Source organism: Chiloscyllium plagiosum, unplaced genomic scaffold (genome assembly GCF_037043375.1).
Source record: "Chiloscyllium plagiosum isolate Xiang-an unplaced genomic scaffold, Cpla_swu_hap1 HiC_scaffold_12, whole genome shotgun sequence".
Classification (NCBI taxonomy): domain Eukaryota; kingdom Metazoa; phylum Chordata; class Chondrichthyes; order Orectolobiformes; family Hemiscylliidae; genus Chiloscyllium; species Chiloscyllium plagiosum.
This window is the reverse complement of record NW_028270150.1, coordinates 24212864-24232069: the sequence shown is the minus strand read 5'-3', so window position 1 is coordinate 24232069 and position 19206 is coordinate 24212864. Positions and strand designations below refer to the sequence as shown.

Sequence of the window (19206 nt, the reverse complement as noted above, 5' to 3'; positions counted from 1 at the left end):
ACAACACTGCCGTCTGACCATTAAAATCTATGACAAATCCCTGGACAACATGGATCATTTCCCATACCTCAGGAGCCTATTCTCTCAAACAGATATTGACAATTAAATCCAATACTGACTCCAATGCAGCTTTTGGATCCCTGAGAAACAGAATCTGAGATCTCAAACTCAGCAGTAAGCTCATGTCTATGCAGCAGCCATGGTCCCCATCCTCCTATACACATCAGAAGCAGTTGGTGATGTACAGCAGACACTTCACATACCTGGAGAATTATCACAGCATTGCCTTTGCAAAGTCCTGAAAATCCACTGGCAGGGCAAATGTACTAACATGACTGTCCTTTCCCATGGTAATGTCCCCAGTATTGAGGCACAGTGACATCAAAGTTAGTTGTAATACACATCCATGCCTAGACCATTGGGTTAAAGCATCATTGTCATCAGGACAGGCCCGATGTAAACACTGCTGACGTGTCTGACCTCTGCTATTTCTCCACCCAAGCCTCCAGCCTTTCCCTATCCTGCTGCATCCTCTGGCAATTCTCCTCACTATTCCTAGTTCACCCAGTCTTTGTGTCATCCACAAACCTCCTAATCAGACTACCTACATTCTCCTCCAAATCATTTACATATATTCCAAACAACAGGAGTCCCAGCACTGATCCCTGAGGAGCACCACTGGTCACAAGTCTCCAGTTCAGGAAGAACAAAGACAGCACTACAAAGACACTCTGCTTCAAACATGATATCATTACATTAATGACTAGGAGGAGCTCACTACTGATTGTTCAAAATAGTGACAAATTGTCCATCAAGCTACATCATGATTTGAGTGTAAATGAAGCAGACATCATCAGAGAAGGAAGAAAAAGGAAAATGAATTCCTGCACTCCAGATCCCACTGCCATGTGAGATACCTTGCGCCCCCAGTGTCCCATTAACCTGAGTCAAAAATTGGCCTGGTCAGTCACATGAAAACTCCTAACAGAAACTCAGCACCTGAATAGGATTCACCCTCAAATCAAGGGCAGTCGCCACTGTCATTGTCACCTATGATTAATGTTAGTTATTACTGTCATGGAGATCCTCCAGTGTAGAAAGTCATTCCTGTTAAAGTTTTCCTAAGGAAATTTGTAATTAAAAAAATAAATCTTAGCTTGGTTACAGATTATTGCAGATTAAGCAGAATTCAGGAAGTGGTATATCTAATGGTGGTTTAATATTGAAACTGGCCTGGAAAAATGAATCTGAATGGATATTAGTCTGTCTGTAATTTATAATTTTTTGTGGAACAATAGGATATATCTGGTTTGACCTTATGGGTCACAACCAATCTGACCTAATATTCACGTCACAGCATCTGATGTGTTTTATTCAGGAGCTGTGTCTGGCAGCAATATGGACTAAGTTTTTCCCTTTGGCCATCTGCACAAAAATTACTTTATCTTTCTGTATTACTCCCTTCTTTGCCTGAAGGTCTGCTGGGTCACATTTCCACAGCTTCTGGTTACTGTCACATTTTCATGTGTAAGACTAGACAGTGAATTTCACCTGCTGATATGGCCCTGCAGGTAAGAAGCTCTGTAACTGATCTCACACCTGTCCTCACCAGATTTGATAACTTTGAAATAATGATCAGGTTTATCATCTTTCAGTGTAGAAAATCATTCCAATTAACCTTAATACTAAGCAGTTTTTGTAACTAAAATAAAATCAATTTACCAGAGGATTAACTTCTACCAGTTCAGCTTAACTTGGTTATAGATTATTTTAGACTAAGCAGAACCCAAGGCGTGATTCATTTAATGATGGTCTAATATTGAAACTGCCCTGCCAAAATGAATCTGAATGGATTTTAATCTGCCTGTAATTAATTATTTTTAATTTGGAACAATAAGAGACATCTGGTTTGACCTTGAAGAAAGACTAGATAGGCTGTGATCATTTTCCTCAGAGCTGAGGAAGGATAGGTGGGGAGGAGAGAATTTGATTAATGTGTACTAAATTGAGAGGCATAGGCAGGGAGAAACATTTCCCCTTAGTGAATGGATCAATAATCAGGAGGATGTGGTTTTAGGACAAGGCTCATGATTTGGAGATGCCGGTGTTGGACTGGGGTGTACAAAGTTAAAAATCACACAACACCAGGCTATAGAACAACAGGTTTAATTGGAAGCACACTAGCTTTCGGAGCATCGCTCCTTTATCAGGTGATAGTGGAGGGCTCAATACTAACACACAGAATTTATAGCAAAAATTTACAGTGTGATGTAACTGAAATTATACATTGAAAAATTGATTGTCTGTTAAGTCTTTCGTCTGTTTGAATACCATGATAGTTTCACTTCTTTCATGTGTAAATCACAAAACCTTTTTTTAAAAAGTTGCATTCTTAGGTTAGCTGTTAACAATGGTGATAGCTGGACAATATGTTGAAGGTGTTAGCCCTCTGTGTTCTCTGTCTATGCCATGATGTTTAGATTGATTCTAATCTAAAAAGTGAGATAATGGAGTTTTACATGAATTCATGCAGTTTTTGAGCTCAGAGTTCTACATGAATGTATGCAGTTTTTGAGCAAAGTGCAATGTAACCCTGCAAGTAATGTGGTATCTATGTCCACCATCACGTGTCAGAGTGCAAGACATGCAAGACGTGAGAGAGTGTGGGCATAGATACCACTATTACGCGTGGGGACACCTCCCACCTTGTACATGGCAGGTACTCATGTGACTCAGCCAACGTTGTCTATCTTATACGTTGCAGGCAAGGATGCCCTGAGGCACGGTACATTGGGGAAACCAAGCAAAGGCTATGAAAACGGATGAATGGGCACCGCACAACAATCAACAGACAGGAGTGTTCCCTTCCAGCTGGGGAACACTTCAGTGGTCCAGGACATTTGACCTTGGACCTTCGCGTGACCATCCTCCAAGGCGGACTTTAGGACAGGCAGTAGCGAAAAGTGGCCGAGCAGAGGCTGATAGCTAGATTCGGTACCCATAGGGAGGGCTACAACTGGGACCTTGGGTTCATGTCACATTACAGGTGACCACCATTGCATTATACACACACACAGACACTTCTACACACACACACAGGCACTCCTATACACACATATACACGGACACACATATACACAGATGCGCACACAGACACCCACACACACCCTTACAGACACACACACTCCCACACTCACACATGCACCCCCTCACAGACTTAAGACACTCTACACTCACTACACACACACATAGACTTTCTCACATTCACAACCCCCAACCCAGACAGACACACACACACAGATAGACAAAGACCCACATGCACACATATATTTTGTGGGGTGAATTTGTACTTGTAGGGTAACATTGTACTTTGCTCAAAAACTGCATGCATTCATGTAGAACTCTGAGCTCAAAAACTGCATGAATTCATGTAAAACTCTGTTATCTCACTTTTTAGATTAGAATCAATCTAACCATCATGGCATAGACAGAGAACACAGAGGGCTAACATCTTCAACATATTGTCTAGCTATCACCATTGTTAACAGCTAACCTGAGAATGCAACTTTTTAAAAGAATGTTTTTGTAATTTACACATGAAAGAAGTGAAACTATCATGGTATTCAAACAGATGAAATACTTAACAGACAATCAATTTTTCAATTTTAGCATGGCCAATTCACCTGACCTACACATCTTTGGACTGTGGGAGGAAACCGGGGCACCCGAAGGAAACCCACGCAGACACGAGGAGAATGTGCAAACTCCACACAGACAGTCGCCCGAGTTTGGAGTCGAACCTGGGACCTAATATTCAAGAATTATTTTGATGAACACTTGAAACATTATATGGACCAAGTGCTGGAAAATAGGATTAAGATAGACAGATGCAGACACAGCAGGCTGAAAGATCTTTTTCCATGCTGTAAAGAGTTCTTTATGGTAACCTTAGCTGTTGTAGGTATCAAGCCCAAACTGTTGGCATTGCAGTCCAGTGCAAACTGGCTGTCAGGCCAATTAAGCTAATTGACCTCCTATTTCCCCACACTATATCAGTAACAATATATCAAAAACACTTCATTTGTTGCACAATCTTTATGACATCCTATATAGATGCAACTTATTTTCCTCCCTGGTTTTTATTGGAGCTCATTTATTCTGAGTTCACAAAGGTCAATAAATATGACTTTCATCCAACAGGAAGGAAATAACAGAGATTTGGAGCAGCGTGACACACTTGAAGGATTCCTGCCCAATTTCTGCCCATTCTGCTAAATGGATGGGTAATGAGGTGAGACCCATTATAGGCTTATAGTCCTGTGATGGGACCTTTTGGTGCAGTGGTTGTGCTCCTACCCTTGGCCCAGGAGTTCTGGGTTCAATCCTATCTGTTCTGGAGGTATATTGTAACATATCTGAGCAGATCAATTAAAATTAACACAATCTTGTGCACCTTACTTATTTAGACAATCCAATTTTCCCAGATACTGAACTAGTCTTTACAGCAAATAACAAAGTTTTTCCAGCATTTGATTGTTTTATTCAAATACTTTTTATCTCCATGTCAGGCCATTTTTTGGAGGCAGAAGTAATATATGTATGTTTTATTAGTTTAATCCTGTGTCACTGTGATCCACCATCATGATAATAATAAAAACAAATTCCCAATGCCAAAGTTCAAACTTTCCATGGATGTTGTATAAATTTATCCTATTTCCAATTAATTAACTCATTGATTTTTTTGTGGGACCTTTGTACAGTTTCTGTAAAATGTTTGTCTGTATTACAACAATGACTACACTTCAAATATACCTCCCTGGCTGGAAAGCATTTTGAAAAATCCAATGAAAGATGCAACATTAGTAATAGAGAAGAAGAGGATAGAATGATCATTCCATGCCATTAGTGCAATATGCTTCTTAATTGTTTTGTCTTTAAACATGAAAACAATAAGCAAGAAACATGATTAATATTACAATGCCATGATTTGTCCATCTTGCTTTAACACTTTTGTCATACAATAAATTTTAAGTACTTTTCACATTGTCCAGACTAATAAGTTGAGTCATCTGCAAGATTTCTTTTTGCCTCATCTGATAGTGAATCTCATGTTGACTGGATACTTATTAGAGGAAAGGAGGTTAAACAAAGTGGCATGTGATAAATCATGGAATGAGAGAAGGACATTTATCTCCTTCTGGGATGCAAATTTGGCTTGCAGTGTTAATAAAATCTCTACAAAATTGCTTCTTGCCCCAGTGATAATCATAGAGTCATAGAGCTGTATAGCATGGAAACAGACCTTTCGTCCAACCCGTCCATGCTGACCAGATATCCTAAATCAATCTAGTCTCATTTGCCCCATATCCTTCTAAACCCTTCCTATTCATACACCCTGGACAGTTTAGATTAGATTCCTTACGGTGTGGAAACAGGCCCTTCAGCCCAACAAATCCACACCAACCCTTCGAAGAGTAACCCACCCAGACCCATTCTACTACCCTATATTTACACCTGACTAATGCACCTAACACTAACACCTAATTCATCTGGACTGCACAGGTGAGTGGGAGGAAACTGGAGCACCTAGAGGAAATCCACGCCCAAACGGGGAGAATGTGCAAACTCCACACAGTCACCCAGAGGCAGGAATTGAACCTGGGTCCCAGGTGCTGTGAGACAGCAGTGCTAACCACTGAGCCACCATGCCATACCCATCCAGAGACCTTTTAAATGCTCTAATTGTACCAGCCTCCACCACTTTCTCTGGAAGCTCATTCCATAAATGCACCATCCTCTGTGTGAAAAAGTTGCCCCGAAGACCCCTTTTATATCTTTCTGCTCTCACCTTAAACCTATGCTCTCAAGTTTTGGACTTCCCTACCCTGGGGAAAAAGACCTGGACTATTCACCCTATCCATATCCCTGGATCAACTGGAACTTCTGAGAAGCAAGTAATCATTGTGGTTGTTTTTACAAATATCCATATCATTTTAAATCCTGTTCCTATCCCAATCACTTTTAAGACTCATTTCAGTTTCACTTTCATGCTGTTTGATACAATCTGGATCCATTCATTGTTTTGCAACCTTTTTGATCCATTCCAGTTACCTTTCCCATGGAGTTTTCTTTTTATCTTGTTAATTTGCCTCACCCTTTTATAATACTCCCCTTCTCCCTTTCTGAAGTTGTTGACACTTTAGTTCTACATATGCAGCCATTCGTTTAATAACAAAAATAGACCATCCTGTTCGAACATCAATAGAAACATAAATTTGTTTAGCACTTTTAATATGGTGAAACATCCCAAGGCACTTCATATGGGTGTTGAATTTGCACCACAAAAGCTAGGTTACATGTCTAAAATCTTGCTCACAAATAAAGATATGAGGGAATGTCTAATAGGAGTGGAGGGAGAAAGCCAGAAAGGTTTAGGGAAGGAAATCAGCTTAGTCGCCTGAAGACACAGACACCACTGGTAGAGAATTGAAAATCAGAGATATGTACGCACCTTGGCAGTCTCTAGCATTGGAGGAGACAGCAGAGGTGGGAGGGAGGGGGACAGAGCCATGAAAGAATTTGAAAATACGAATGAGAACTTTAAAACTTAGGCATTGCCAGACTGGAACCAAGTTAGGTTAAAACAGGCATGATGGAAGAAAAAGGACTTGGTCTGACTTAGGATATCAGGTGGGATTTGGATAAATTCAAATTAACAGTGGATGCAAAGTGGGAGGGGGGCCAATAGAGTAATGCAATAGTCTAGGAATAAGGTGACAAAGACATGGAGGAGGGTTTAAGCAAAGTCTGAGTTGATGCACGAACACAGAAAGCTGATGTTAGGAGGTGATAATACAAGGTCTTGAGCTTGGAAACTCAGCTCAGGGTCTAGTATGACACCAATGTTGCAAACATTCTGGGTAAGACACAGACAGTTATCAGGGAATGAGATATAGTCAGTGGTTAGGAATATTAGAACATCAAGAAGGATCCTCTAATTGAATTGAATTAGCATTTATTGTCACATACACTCGAATGAGTGCAGTGAAAAGTTTGTAATGTCGCCAGTTTGGCACCATCTTAGGTACAGGGTACCTAGGTACAGAATACTTAAGTATATGTTACAGACTTGAAAGAGTCATAAATAAAAGTTCAGCATAAGAATAAAGAAGTTTTCTTTTTAAAATATACTCGAAGTTTAGTCCATGCCAGGAGGTTTTAGAATAATCCTGGGCTCATCTATAATTGAAGCATTAGTAAGAAGCCATTGCAAGGTTAGAGTGTCATTTAATAACATACAGCCTGATATTGAGTTTAGCTGCACCTAGTTACATGAACAACAACATATATACATAACACTTATGATGGATAAAGTTTGAATCATTCAAGTTCAATTAGCCTCGCAACTTTGTTCAGAGCTGGCCCCAGGGCCTCTTAATCTCACGCATATGGCATCACATCTACTCTCATGCAACACATTGTTCATAAACTCTGAAAAACAGGGGTGAAATGTTCAGGAAATTCCACTCCAATATGGTTTACAGCACACAAGGCATCTGCCAAATCTCCCTTTAATGTGGTACCCATTTCCAAATTTCCATTTCCATAAATAGCTTTTAAGGATTAAATGAAGCCCACATCCTAAAAATCATAAATTAGGAATGAAAATGCTGAAAGTATCCAGCAGGTTACTCAGTATTTGAAAGGAAAATATAAATTGTTGTTTCAAGGGAATCTTTTACCAATACCAGCATGGTCAGGATCCAACGTACTGTTGTCACTGGATCTATATGTTGTATTGTGAATCAATGGCCATGGTAGTGGCATAACTGTGGCATGAAAGGCTATGGGGATCCTAGCCCAGCATAGCAGGGGGATGAGGAGGACATCTTGAATTCCCCTTTCAAAACATTCCCGAATGTGGGAGGTGGGAGCGCATGTTGTGACTGTACAGGACATTGGTTAAGCCACTATTGGAATACTGTGGTCAATTTTGGTCTCCCTGCTATAGGAAGGATGTTGTGAAATTATAAAGGGTTCAGGAAAGATTGACAAGATTGTTGCCAGGTTTGGAGGATTTGAGCTCTCGGGAGAGATTGAAAAGGCTGGGACTGTTTTCCTTGGAACATCAGATGCTGAGATTTTATCAACCTTTTAGAGGTTTATAAAATCATGAGGGGCTTAGATATGATAAATAGACAAGATCTTTTCCCTGGAGTGGGGGATTCCAAAATAAGAGGATTAAGGTGAGAGGGTAAAGATTTAAAAGGGACCTAAGGGGCAATTTTTTTCACATAGAGGGTGGTGCATATATAGAATGAATTATTGTGGTTCTGTTCACCGAGCTGGGAATTTGTGTTGCAGACGTTTTGTCCCCTGGCCAGGTGACATCCTCAGTGCTTGGGAGCCTCCCGTGAAGCGCTTCTGTGTTTTTTCCTCCAGCATTTATAGCTATAAATGCCGGAGGAAACAACACAGAAGCGCTTCACGGGAGGCTCCCAAGCACTGAGGATGTCACCTAGCCAGGGGACAAAACGTCTGCAACACAAATTCTCAGCTCGGTGAACAGAACCACAACGGGCACCCGAGCTACAAATCTTCTTACAAACTTTGAATATAGAATGAGTTGCCAGAGGAATGGTGGAGGTTGGTACAATTACAACACTTAAAAGACATCTGGATGGGTATATGAATAGGAAAAGTTTAGAGGGATATGGGCCAAATGCTGACAAATGGGACTAGATTTAGTTCGGATATCTGGTTGGCATGGATGAGTTGGACCAAAGGATCTGTTTCCATGCTGTACATCTCAATGACTTGACGTAGACCGTGGTTCATGACACCTCTGGGGTGTTGTGAATCATGACTTGTTAAAAAACTGGTCTGACTGATTTACATTGGACAGTCTGTCAATGTCTATCTCTGCAATAGAAATTCAATCATCCCACACCCTTAAAGCACCTCCTGAAAGTTGGAAAGCCCATGAATAGGTTGGGGATACTATTATACTGAAACTGAAAGCCATTTTTGATGGATTCTCATAACACCTCAACTTAGTGAAAATGCAAGTCTATAATGCTGTTTTTGGCATAACATCAATTATTGTCTGTAATTCTGATGGCAGACCTTTTCCTGTATTAAGGCCAATATAAACATTTCAGTAATCCTTAGTCCACAAATAAAACCATTACCTATTAATTTTTGTTATTGCACATGCATTCTTTACATTTCCATCCTGCTATAGAAAGGGTGCAAAAAGTATTTACAAGGATTGGAAGGTTTGAGTTAAACAGAGAGGTTGGACAGATTGTGACTTTTTTTACCTGGAGTGTAGAAGACTGAGGAGGGACCTTATATAGGTTTATAAAATCATGAGGGGCATGGATAACTTGAATAGCTAAGGTCTTTTCCCCAAGGTAGGAGAGTCCAAAACTAGAGGACATAAGTTTAAGGTGAGAAGGGGAAGATTTAAAACGGACCTGAGAGGCAACATTTTCACTCAGAGGATGGCGTGTCTATGGAACGAGCTGCCAGAGGAAGTGGTAGATGTGTTGGGTACCATTGTAACATCTAACAGTCATTTAGACAGGTACATAGATAGGAAACATTAGGAGGGTTGTGGGCCAACTGCAGGCAAATTAGTTTAGGAAACCTGGTCAGGATGGACCAGTTGGGCCCAATGATCTGTTTCAGTGCTGTATGACTCTATGTCTCTGCTAAAATCACTACAAAGCAAATTTTTACATTTTCATAACTGATACATTTTCTTAAAAAAAGGCTCTTAATTTGGCCAGTATTTCAGAATTGGTTGCTACTTAACAATTAGATCCAACTACAATCCATATTTCAGCTAATTTTAACTGTAGGTGAATAGCCAGGGCAGATATCACATTAGCAGTAATGTTACAATGTTAGATGAATGAGTCAAACCCATGGAGTTATTGTTTATTGCCTCAAGATAAATTGCTCCAATCATGTAGATAAATTATAACACCTTTAGTTGACCTCTTTTAGTTTAGACACAAAGGTTCTCTTTAACATCTTGACAGTTTTTCTGATGTCTTATGCTTTTACCAAAAGTCAATAATGACCTTAGTGTAAAGACTGTGCCAATGAAAAAGTAACCATGCATAGCATCAAGAAATCTGACACATTCTTGATTTCTGTAGTGCCCGCAGGGATGATTGCAGGCAAACAAGATTAGATTGGCCCATTGTTAACTGTGCGGCCCAAGCTGCTAAGTCTAGGCATAGATCCATTTGCCTGTCAGTCATTTAAAAAGAGGAAATAATGTATTCTATTAACAGACATCTTTCACGTTGAATATAACATTACTATCAATGTCACCCACCTGTAAGAAGAGATTTTTTTGCAAACTAACACTCCTAACTAGGTTCAGACACAGTTTGCATTTTAGTAGAATTTTGTCTTTTGTTAGGATGATGTTTGGTGTTGTCACTCAATTGAAATTGTCTCTTCAATGAGTTTTGCTGTGCAGAACTATTTCACCTGTATAAATTACCATTCTATTCTAATTTTTGAGTGACACCAGAAAAAAAATCTGTTAATAAAGAAAATCAACAAGGGGGCTGTCTGAATTAGATTTAGTAATGGGTAATAAGCCAGATGTGCAATGCTATGGAAGTGGAAATAGCAGTCTGAATGATGAAGTGCATATGTGGTTGGAAACTCAGCTCAGGTTCAAGTACAAAACCAATTGGAAACAGCCTGGTTCAGCTTCAGACAATTGACAGCGAGGTATAGAATCAGCGGGCAAGGGGCCCTTATGTGGTGCAGTGGTAGTGTCCCTACCTCTGGATCAAGAGACCTGGTTTCAAGCCTCACCTGCTCCAGAGGTGTGTAATAACATCTCTGAATGGGTTGATTACAAAAATATTCCATTAAAAAATCTTAGAATAAATGGGCAAGGAATAGTATTTGTGGATGGAAACATGGCTTCAATCTCCCCATATGTAGCTGGAAGAAATATTTGCACATCCAATGTTGGATGTCAAATAAGTACCATGACAAAATATTCTGCTGGCCATTTCAAAAAGATGTGAGTAATTTTGCAATTGAATACACTATAAGGAAATGGCAGATTGGTTAATTGGTTAATTATTTTATGGCGCTTTCAAATAGAATCGAATGTCTGATATTCCAGGGGATCAAAGGCTGCAATTCACCAAAGTTAACTTGAGCAAAACCCAGTTATGAAATATTAAAGCGGCACTAAGTATTGCCACAAAGGACATGATTTTTACCATCTCAGAAATCAAAGGATTTAGATGGCAACATTAAAGATACTTCAGTCATGACCTGCCAAATGTTCTCAATTCAACAATTGGCCCTAGGTTGGAAAATTGTGAATTGACTTCATTATTTAAGAAAGCTGAGAAGGACAAATAATGAAATTATAGATCTGTTAATCTAACACTTGTTGTAGGGCTGTTATCAAATTCTGGCATTGAGGATAGAGAGAATGGGCACAGAGAAGTTTAAGCTGATTAGAGATTCAATATGGATTTTCAAAGAGTTGGTAACTCAGAAACAAGATTGAATTTTTTTGACAGAGAAATGCATATGGTTTATTTTATAGGGTCTTCCAGAAGGCAGACAATTAGGTTCTGCCTGATTGTAAATTAACTAATGCTAAGATTTTGCTAGTCAAGACATTAAGGGACATGGAGTCAATCTGGGTGGATGAAATTTGGAAATGTATCCAGCCATGATCTTGTTGAATGATGGTGCAAGCCTGAATGACTGAATGGCCTACATTTCTATCAGTAAAAATTTTCTACCAATTGTCAAGTACATTCGCTGGTAGAGTTTGACATCGTGTCACTGTCTAATACTTAGCAATAAATTATAACTAAAGAAATATGTATTATACCAAGTTAAAGTCAGTATAAAAGCTTTCAAATTAAATGTATTAAAATATTTATGAAACCAACCAATGAGGCAAAGGGAAATATTAGAAATTTTTCAATTATGCTTATTAAATCTTTTCAGTTGCAATATTGAACTATCACTATCTGACAGGTTTGAAATATTTTGTAAATTAAAGATCAAAAGAACAGCATTAAAACACTTCAATGTCCAGTAATGTAGCATGTTGCACATTTTAATTGGATTTTACTACCTTTTTCATCAGTGGCCAGTGGCTTGCAAAAACCGCTTTAAAATGTTGGGGCCTGGCAGAGTTACTGCTCTCAGTTGAAAAGATTGAAGTGGGTTTTTATCTCTCTCTCTCTCATATCTTTGCTTTTGTTTCAAAATGATTTTCTGGTAAGACAGCAAAGCTGACAATCCACAGAAGGTGCCAGGACTTACTAATTATAGAGTCATAGAATCATGAAGCATGGAAACAAATCCTTCTGCCCAACTTATCCATACCAAGCAGGTTCCCTAAATTGAACTTGTCTCATTTGTCTGTGTTTGGCCCATTTTCCTATAAACCTTTCCAATCCCTGTACCTGTCCAAATGTCTTTTAAATATTGCAACTGTCTCCACCTCTACTACTTCCTTGTTCTACACATGCACCACCCTCTGTGTGAAAAAGTTGCCCTTCAGGTCCCTTTTAAATCTTTTCACTCTTCCCTTAAACCTATGCCCTCTAGTTTTGGACTCCCATACCCTGGGGAAAAGATCTTGACTGTTTACCTTATTGATACTTCTCAAGGTTTTATTAACCTCTATAATTTGTACTGCCTATCTCTCCCCCAATGTCAGATACCTAAATGTTCTATTATTCCTTCAGTTGTTAGATGCCGTGAGTGGTACACTCATACATGATGCTGGGGCTTCTTCAGTCCCAATTGCAAAAAAAAAAGACTTGGGCCCTCAGTAGCTTCAATTGTTACATGCCTCCATGGAGATGGAGCTGATCTGCTTTGCAGACAACCCCTGGAAATTGTTACATGGAGAAAGAACTGACCTGCTTTACAGCTAACCCCTGAAAAAGTCACCTGAAAGCAAGACTACATTAAGAACCATTCTGAGCTGACTCTCCCCATTTTCCAATTACCCAAACTTCACTTTCATTCCCATCTTCACGTGGTTGGGAAACTTGAACGCAGTTTTTAAATATATGATCTTGTAGTGATGGCATAAAATGCTTGGGTTTAACAACTATTTTGTAAAGAAGTAAAGTAAATGTAAATCAAGAATGTTTCAACTTTGTGCATTGATATTTTACAGGAAAAACAATGCATATTTTCCAGCATTGTTTATAATACACCACATACATAGAAAATGGTATTCAATACTCAGAGGTTTTCACACGGTTTTCCTTTTTGTCTTTCTATTTTGTCATGTGCTTAAATAAAGTAAAACTTATATCAGTTATCCTAACATTTCCTGATGTGACTATTTGACAAATGTGTGATGATATGTTTCACACCATTAAAAATGTTCGACAAGTGAAATCAAAACACAAAATGTTGGAAATACCCAATAGGTCTCATAGTATCTATGAAGAGAGAAGCAAGAATTAAAGGACTGGAATTTCTTGTGGATGCCTCATTTCTAATGTGAGGCCATATTGGCATGCCAGTGCCACCCGATCAGGTGGACTTGTGTCAATATCAACTTGGCAGGCCTCCCAGAAGAGGTGAGCAGAGCTGTGAAGGCTGGCAAGCGAGTGTGAAGTTATATTAATTTGCAGGCACTTTCGATTACCTACAGTGCTGATGTCTTCAAGTAATGAGGCTGAAGCCAGTACAGCCATTAAGATGGAATGGAAACTGCATAATTGTTTTCAGATGCTCTCATAACATTTGAGATCTGTCCCTTTGTTATTGAGCGATAGAGACTCTAGCTGTGATTGCTATGCATCCTGTTGCTGGGAGGCTGCCGTGAGTGGTACACTCATACATGATGCTGGGGCGTCTTCAGTCCCAACTGCAAAAAAAATTACTTGGGCCCTCAGTAGTTTCAATTGTTACATGCCTCCATGGAGTTGGAGCTGATCTGTTTTGCAGACAACCCCTGGAAAAGATACGCAAAAGCAGGAGTACATCAAGAACCATTCTGAGTTGACTCACCCTATTTTCCAATTACCCAAACTCCACTCCCATTCCCATCTTCACATAGCCAGGAAATTTAAACCCAATGTTTAGCATATATAGTTTTTCACCAAAACTGTTTTAGCGTAAGCTATTGATCTGAAATGTTAACATTATTGCTTTAACTGCAGATGCTCCCTGACATGCTGCAAATTTTTGGCACCTTCCGTATTTATTTAGATATCCAGCATCTGTGGTATTTTGATTTTGTGTATAAACACAACTGCTGCTGCGATTAGTTGGATTTTTCTTTCTGATTTATATATTTACTGGCCCTGACTATAAAAACTTATACTGCCACCTGATAATCATAAATCGTAATGAGTTACTTCACCCTGTCTGCTCATGTTATGTTATATGAAATATAATTAATTATCTACATAAACGAGGTCAGTAAAATAATTTGTTGATCACACTAGTCATCAAAAAATTCTTACTTCCTTGAGTTTTCGAAGGGATTGCTTAAAAATATTCTTGCCAATTCTTTTCATGGAAGCATGCTTTCCCTCACACGTCTACACTCGAGAAAGCTTCTTATTCACAGGAGTAATGCTATTAGGGATCTATCAGTTCTTTCAGAATACATCTTCAAATAGTTTCTAGTCTGCAACTGCCTACATTTTTACCACAATTTGACCATAAGGAAAAACGGTATTATGGACAGGCAATAAATGAGAACCAGAAAGGACCTTGTTATACTATGACTAGACTATTTGTCCAAAGACCCAGGTAGAGACATGAGTTTGAATCACACCGTAGCAGATGATAGAATTTGAATTCAATTTTTTAAAAAATCAGGAATTAAGAGTCTAATGATGACCTTGAAACTATTTTTGGGGTAAAATAAAAGCACATCTGATTCTCTAAAGTCCTTCAGGGAAGGAAACCAATGTGCTTACCTGGTCTGGCTTGCATGTGACTCCAGAGAAGCTGAAATTTAATTGACTCTTATCTGCTGTGTGACCAATGGCACCCACATCCAGTGAATAAAAGAGAAATGTCAAAACAATAAAAGATCACTTGACCATTCTGGTTTTAGCTTTATGACACTGCCACCTCTTTTTATTTTTTCACACTTTCCCTACACATTTTAATAATTGTGAGGAAACATTCACAATATTCAATAGTGTTCAATGTTCTGATACCATCTTTCACATTTTAATAATCCTTCCAGTCTTACTTTGACAACAATTGGAATTTCTTATGGCGCCTTGTCACTGATTCATCAACAATTAACATTCAATAGTTACTCTTCCAACATTTTTAACAAACCTTTTCTTTTCTAGTGATACCAACCTGAGCGATGTTCTTCTGTTGTTATAACTGCTAGTATCAACCTTGTGAATCAACTTTGTGCATGGCTCAATGAAGTTTATCAAGACACTAAATAGAAATATTTTGCATACTTGAAAGACACAACAAAGGATAACGTTAATATTAAAACATACTCTTAGAGTACAGATTAGATATAAACTTTTATGTAGGCAGTTTTTGACACTTATGTATGGTGGCTTTGCTATCATATGAAAATATCATTTTCATAACAATAAAACTAAAAAAGTATCAAATGCACAGTTAGTCATACTCACATTTCTAAATCAGAAGGTTTTAGGTTTAAACTGACGAAACAAAACTCTCCCTGATTTGTTTCCATTGAATATAATACTGGCTTAACATTAAAATTTGTATTATTTAATCACAAAATGATATGTTTTTCTGATTTCATTGCTTTGCCTCCAGCCAAATGTTCCACTTGTAATCATTCATCATTTGTCCTTGTAAACACATTTCTAATTTAAATTAGGCTTTCACTTAGCCCATTTGAATGGGATTCAATGCATAGTGTTAGTTGATACTGATACTGTAATCTCCAGGCATAATTAAACATAAGAAATAGGAGCAGGAGGAAGACATTTGTCCCATCAGACGTGCCCTGCCATTCAATGTAGTGATCGGAATGAGGTTAGTCAGGTAGATCTCATTGAGTATGATGAGCCAGGGAGCCCTGGCTGACAGATATAGGGACTGCCACTGAGCTAGCAAGTCAGAGTCCATGTACTGTGCTTGTGTAAATAAACGGTGATTTGGTGATGGGATACTAGCCTCTATACTCCTATGTCTTATGCAAGTATTTCAGTGGTGACAGTAGAAAGCAGTGCGCTCCTGAAGAAAGGTTGCTCACAATAGTCATCTTCGAATTGAAGCAGGTTTTTCTGGCATCATGCCTTCATTTTGGAAGCTTGACTCATTCGATCCTGCAGTTGAAGACAGGGCCTAGTATGTGGGAAGAATGCAATTTTTTTCCGGGCAATTGGCATTGGCAGAGGAAAAGCATTGAGCAATTCTTGCGGACCCACAGCATTTTCAATTATTAGGAGCCTAACCTTCCCTAAGGCACCCGATCCTAAAATCTTTCAAGAGTTTATAGATTTGATTAAGGAATATTATGACCCCAAGTCTCCTCTAATTCTGAGATAATATTGATTTTATTTGGCAGTCCAAGAACCAGGGGAATCTGTATTGGGAATTTTGATGAGGTTAAGGCAGAGGAATGTAATTTTGGGTTAACTCTGAAAGAGATGTTGAGAGACTGTTGTGATACAGAATGGACTTGCTTACACATTCATGAGCACCCTGGCTTCAAGGGGAGGACATTGGGTGACCACACTAGGTGTGGTCTCGCCATATGCCAGGCCTAGGAGGAAAGATGGACAGATCCAGCCTCCTGTAGACAGATTGTGTGAAAACCTGGAGAGATGTGAAACCCATGGCCTCACAGAAAGAATGATCAGGAAGAAGATCTGGATGTGTGGGGCCTCACTGACATGTACAGTGCAGGCTGGAAACCACTGTCATTTTCATTGTGAAGGAAATCCAAACTATGGAATGTAGAAATAAACAAAATGGGAGCACACCCACAGTGGGTGGGATCAGTGTCTCAACCTGTGAGGGAGGGGACTGCAAGAGCCACCCAAGTGAGGGTAGGAACTCAACACACAGGCCCATTCATCATACAGGACAGAAATCTGCGTGCTACCAATCCTTCACAAACTAACCCTCTCTGTGTGTTGTACAGGGGAGACCTCTGAGGGAGATGTGTGTAAGATACAACTCTTTGTGTTTCATGCACAAGGGCACCCAGATCCCTCTATGCTGCACTTCTGTTTTGGAATCTGTCTGTATCCATTGAAATAATAGCTTGCCTTTGATTCTTCCTAGGAAAGTGAATGTTGAAACCTAATTCTCCATTGTATTATATTCTATTTGGCACTGCAAGTCTACATTGGTTTGCACATGTCACAGCTTGCATATTATAAAATGTGTGTTGTTTGACTATAGTTGATCACATCCTTTCCAGGCATTCTTCTATCATTTGATCAGAAACAAAATGGAAAAGTCATTGTAATAATTTTAGTAAGTACTTATACTCCCTCACACACTCACACTTCTATTGGTAATCAGTAGTCAACCAACCTTAGGTTTCTGTATGATCATTGATCATTAGAGTATTGGCAGTGTTGCCAGAAAATTTGGTGCATTTCTTTGGAGAAGATAGTTGTAGATCTTCTGCTTAAAACAGTCTATAAGCCAAATGGGCTCTGTTAGGCTACTTGCTAGAACATTAAGAATCAATAACATTGTGTAGACCTCATGTTGCATTTAGGTCATAAATAAAGTAAGTTCCTGAAGGGCATTAATGAGCCCCATGTGGCTTTTATAACATTCCTGGATGCAAGATTTATTTGATTTGGTTTTGCAACTGGCCACAGTGGGATTTTAACTCACAGTGGCTATTTTGAACCCATCTGAAAGAAGTGCATTGACAACCAACCTGTAGCCAATGTCAGTAGGCCTGAATCATTTCGGTCTCTGTTGAATGTAGCAGTCCAGCTGTGGGTCCACCGCAGCTTACTGATTGTGAGAAGGAAGAAAAATTCTTAGGCCCTGGAATATTCTGAGCTTGACTGATGATACTGAAATGGAGGATATACAAATCTTGTGGCTCATTTCGAAGTTGATTTAAGTTAGCTTACATTACAGGTAGATATTGGGTTTCTGTGTGCCTTGCACAATAATAACATGACGTTTTTAGAAAACTCACTATGCAGCATTTATATCATGTTTAGAAGCTGAGATTTTGATAAACTACCACTTCTGCTTTCTAACATCCCAGCCTCTCCTTGTTCCTTTGCCAAGTTCCGGCTTTTTGAGCAGGAACACTTGTTAACTAAAGTTTGGTAAGATCTGTTGCACAACCTTAGGCCTGTGCAATAACTGCCCCTTTGCTATGTTCTGCTACTGTCAATCTTGGGCAAACTTGGTTAACTTTTGTTCGATTTGATTACTCCAGTACTGTGCTGGCCAGGTTCCCATCTTCCACCTTTCTTAAACTTAGCTTATTCTCCTGCCGATATCCTAACTATTATCCATCAACCCTATATTCATTGTCTTGGATCCCAGTCTGATTTTATCTTTCTCACCCTTGTTTTCTAGTCCCACCATGGACTCACCCCTCACTAGCTCTGTAATCCCTTCCAATCTGCTTTCTTCCACAGTCCTTATTTCCATGAGTCCACCAATGACAGTCATATCATCAGATGACTGAGCTCTAAATGTCACTGACACATAAAACCTCCCTCTTTTACTGAGATATCATAATGTTCCCATGAATGGCTCAATACCAAATTCTGACTGATAACACCATGTGTTTTATAATGTTAAAATTGCGACACGATGTAAGATGTTGTTGCAATGAGCAGAGGAATGGGTGAAATTTCCTGATCTGAATGTTATTGAGTTCACAGTTTGCATTTCTGGTCTGTGGATTACAACATCCAATAATCTGGACAGACTGGTCTGATGGGACCTCTCTGCTCACGTGTTGAGCAAGGTTTTTTTTAATTCATTGACAAGATATGAATGTTACTGGCTAGGTTCCAGCATTTATTGCCCATCCCTAATTGCCTGTGTTTGTTTCAGAACCAACATGGCCTTTCTTCTGGTGCAGCGGTAGTGTCCCTACTCCTGGACTGAGAGGCCTGAGTTCAATTCCCACCTGTTCCATACGTGTGTAATAACGTCTCTGAATGGTTTGATTAGAAAATAGGTTAAATTATTAAGAATTAACAATATTGCTGT

The 19206-nt window shown here is 39.2% G+C and overlaps 1 protein-coding gene and 1 long non-coding RNA gene across 3 annotated transcripts in view; one reads left to right on the top strand and one right to left on the bottom strand.

Moving 5' to 3' along the window:
• The window catches only part of kcnj15 (potassium inwardly rectifying channel subfamily J member 15), a 66761-nt gene extending 51296 nt beyond the window's left edge, over nucleotides 1-15465 (bottom strand). Inside the window, exon 1 of one of the 2 annotated variants that reach the window (XM_087992512.1) lies at nucleotides 15364-15465. Coding sequence is in view for 1 of the 2 variants with exons in the window: in XM_087992510.1 (XP_087848636.1) it covers nucleotides 13682-13730 (49 nt within the window). In the remaining variant the exon portion in view is untranslated. Of the gene's footprint in view, nucleotides 1-13681; nucleotides 13746-15363 lie in introns of those variants that run through there. The other variant, XM_087992510.1, reaches the window with a different exon arrangement.
• Nucleotides 1331-5032, top strand: LOC148148503 (uncharacterized). Its single transcript, XR_015758786.1, has 3 exons — nucleotides 1331-1571; nucleotides 2765-3046; nucleotides 3670-5032. It is a non-coding gene; the product is annotated as an uncharacterized LOC148148503 (long non-coding RNA).
• Nucleotides 15466-19206: the final 3741 nt, after the last annotated feature.